The sequence below is a fragment of the Triticum dicoccoides genome, chromosome 7A (genome assembly GCF_002162155.2).
Source record: "Triticum dicoccoides isolate Atlit2015 ecotype Zavitan chromosome 7A, WEW_v2.0, whole genome shotgun sequence".
NCBI classification, from domain to species: domain Eukaryota; kingdom Viridiplantae; phylum Streptophyta; class Magnoliopsida; order Poales; family Poaceae; genus Triticum; species Triticum dicoccoides.
The window spans coordinates 646,656,694-646,660,159 of record NC_041392.1 but is presented as its reverse complement, the minus strand read 5'-3'; the positions used below and the strand labels follow the sequence as shown (position 1 = coordinate 646,660,159).

At 44.5% G+C, this 3,466-nt stretch overlaps 1 protein-coding gene across 1 annotated transcript; it reads left to right on the top strand.

The window, feature by feature from the left end:
• Window positions 1-311: 311 nt before the first annotated feature.
• LOC119331700 lies at window positions 312-2,541 on the top strand. The gene is made up of 2 exons (XM_037604865.1): window positions 312-599; window positions 832-2,541. Exon 2 carries the CDS (start codon window positions 1,107-1,109, stop codon window positions 2,430-2,432), a length of 1,326 nt encoding a protein of 441 aa, XP_037460762.1. The 5' UTR covers window positions 312-599; window positions 832-1,106; the 3' UTR covers window positions 2,433-2,541.
• Window positions 2,542-3,466: the final 925 nt, after the last annotated feature.

Here is a 3,466-nt window from a genome sequence, read left to right as displayed (position 1 = left end):
CATATCCGTGCAAGTCAGTGGCAATTTGAGTCAGATTTGTGCACGTGGTCTTGGCCGAGTCATGGTAGAGTTAGCATTAGTATATTTAGTAGATAACGTGACAAAGTTTAGTAGTAGTAGCTAGCGTGTTGCCCTTATCGTCAGTGGCGGAGGCAGCGTGTAGGCACGGTGGGCCGTGGCCCAGAATTTGAAGAATTTTTTTTCTACCATGTACTAATTTAGCCTAAATGATTGTTTAAAGCCCAGCCCTAGCCGTCTAGGTTTCTTCTCGCGTGTGAAGGCAGCTCCGTGCCTCCGTCTCCTCTCTGGCCACGCCGCCTCAGCGGCTCAGCCCTCACCCATCGCTCCTCCGAGCTCCAGCCACTGGTTCCCCTCCTCTCGCCGCTCGCCCCGCCCACAGTCGCCGTCGTCGGGCCAGGAGAGACGAGACAGGGGCATCCACTGCGTCTCCCGTGCGGACTGCGGCTGGATCGATCCTGCCGTGCTCGCGGCTGGCTGGACACCACTCCATCTGCGTCTCCCTCACCACCGCCGGACCAGTACTGCGCCGGACGGCCTCAAATCATCTTCCCCAACCTCCGTTTGAACAAATCAGCAAGGTGAGATTCCAAGCTTTCCCCCAAAGTTGATGCTTTGCTGCTTCCAAATAAATTGATGCCCAGTCCAGTGTATATGAATTATGAATTGCTAGTAGTTGATGTCCAGTGGCCCAATCCAGCGTAGATTTGTACTGGTTTATATGCAATGGTCAATAGTTGATGCTTATATTGTGTAGAACTGATTAAGTATGCTGCTGCTACCAATGATGTTTTAATTTTGATATAATTGCAGAGCAGAACATGAAGAGGAATGGTATCATTCTGGACCTTTTTCGAAAACATGAAGAGAAAGCAAGGAAGATTGCTACTGAACATCACACTGAAGATATTGAAAATGCGCGGTGTCCTAATTCCCCACCTCCAATCCATTCTGATATGGACATGGATACAGATAGTGAGATCGATGTTGAAATTGAAGATGCAACGCCAAGTCTTCCATCACCCCAACAGCCAAGTGCACATGTCTTTTCAGGTGATCCTGGGAAAAGGGGAGATTAAAGGGTTGATATGACGGGGCAAGGATATGACGGGGCTAGCAACATGAAAGGGGAGATTAAAGGGTTGAAAACATTGATCATGAAAGAGTCGCCTTCTGCTTATTACATTCATTGCTTTGCACATCAACTTCAATTGGTTCTTATTGCCGTGGCAAAGGGAAATGAACCATGTAAATGGTTTTTTGATCATGTTTCTTACTTGCTGAATATTGTTGGAGTTTCTTACAAGCGTCATGACATGCTTCGAGATGTTAGAGCTCAAAAGGTTTTGGAAGCACTTGAAATGGGTGAAATTGAAAGTGGAAGTGGGTTAAATCAAGAGATGGGATTAGCTAGACCCGGTGATACTCGGTGGGGTTCTCATTTTCGAACCATTCTGCACATTATTACCATGTACCCCACAATACTAGAAGTACTTGATACTATTGGAAAAGATCCTTCACAAAGTGGTGAGTGGACAAGAATACGTGCAGTGGCTTTTGCCTGGGAGTCATATGACTTTGTTTTCAATCTTCATGTGATGCTTATTATTCTTGGCCACACTAATGAGTTGTCTCAGTCATTGCAAAAGAGAGATCAAGATATTGTTAATGCAATGGCACTTGTTAGTTTGGCAAAGAATAAAATGCGACATATGAGGTCTCATGGCTGGGAAGAATTTCTTGCAAAGGTGACATTGTTTTGCAACAAACATGGCATTGAAGTTCCTACACCGGAGGATAATTATGTGCCTCATGGAAGATCACCTCGGTATTATGAAGTGCAAACAAATGATGATCGTTATAGAAGAGAAGTATATCTTGGTATCCTTGATCAAATCATTCAAGAGCTTGACAATAGGTTTGATGAGGTTAATATGGAGTTGCTTATTTGCATGTCTGCTTTGAACTCCGCCAATTCATTTGCTTCTTATGATGCACTCAAGGTAATGAAACTTGCTGAATTCTACCCCCAGGACATATCAAGCATGGATTTGGTAAGGCTTGAATTCCAACTTGATACTTTTATTAATGATATGAGACAAGATGATAGGTTCAGATCTGTGCGTAATATTGGTGAACTCTCTGTTATGCTTGTTGGTACAAACAAACATGTTCTCTATGATTTGGTCTACATGCTTATCAAATTGGTATTGATCTTACCGGTGGCCACAGCGAGTGTTGAAAGAGTATTTTCGGCAATGAATCTAGTGAAAAATAAGTTGAGAAATAGTATGAGTGATGATCTCATGAAGAATTGTTTAGTAACATTCATTGAGCGAGATGTGTTCTTGAAAGTAAGCGAGGAAGACATAGTTGAAGATTTCATGGCAAAGGAACGTCGTAGAGTTACTTAGTGTTATAGTTTCTACATGCCTACATATTTGTATCTTTCATGTAAGACTATTTGTATTTGCAACGTTGCAAATTCGGAATATTTGGGAACTATAATGTTGTCTGACTTGATTGGGCTATTTGTATTATATTTTTGCCAACTATTGTATGTATGACACTTGGACTAAGTAGAATTTTTTTAGGTGTGCACACCCACCATTTCATTCCTGGCTCCGCCACTGCTTATCGTACGTGTGCTAGTAGCACCAGTGGAGTAGTAGTAACCGACTAGGCGACTACAAGCAACGTACCACCCGATCTACCGAGAATTACAAACGGCACATCAAAAGTTTTTGGGTGCGTGTGTTCACATTTTTGATGGGATCAATCCTTGGACGAATTCCAATAGAGATCAGTGGCCCGCCGTGGCGGCGTCCCGGCAAGGCCAAGTCAGGAAGGACCCGAAGATGCACGGGGACGACGAGGCTAGCGACAATGTTGTATGTGAAAGGGGAGTTAGCGCGGTTGGCGGGTACGGAGGGTCACGGGAGCGTGCAGGAGATGCGGTTGGCCATAGATGGTTCAGACGGAAACAAAAATCCTACACTTACAGGAAGCCTCTACGGAAAGCAGCTTACGGAAACAATTCTACATCTATCTCTTCCCCCTGATTTGTAGTGTGGGCCCCCCTTGCACTGGTTTCTCAATCATACTGTGCCAACTCACCACGTAACTACCATCCCGTGAAAAGTTGCCCGTAGGTGTAGCAAAGCTCAGACGAAAAAGGCGGCTTGGGCAGAGCGGGGTGGTGTGGAAGCAGGAACCTACCACGGGTAGTGGGGCCCAACAGTTGGCAGCGAGAGGACAAGTGGAAGAAGAAGGTGATGGACAGAGAAGAGGAAGAAGAAGGCTACGAAAGAGAGGGCAAAAATCAATTGTAGCAACAAATAATCTTTATAGTAACTTGCAAATGGTGGATCCCTTTAATTTGTTTCTGCAATTGGCAATGCCGCCAATTTTAACCTTTGAAAGTATGAAAAGCTAGAGAAGTTGTCGA

Excerpts from the sequence above, each read along its gene's own strand:
- LOC119331700 (XM_037604865.1), top strand. The coding sequence starts at position 1,107 with ATGACGGGGCAAGGATATGACGGGGCTAGCAACATGAAAGGGGAGATT.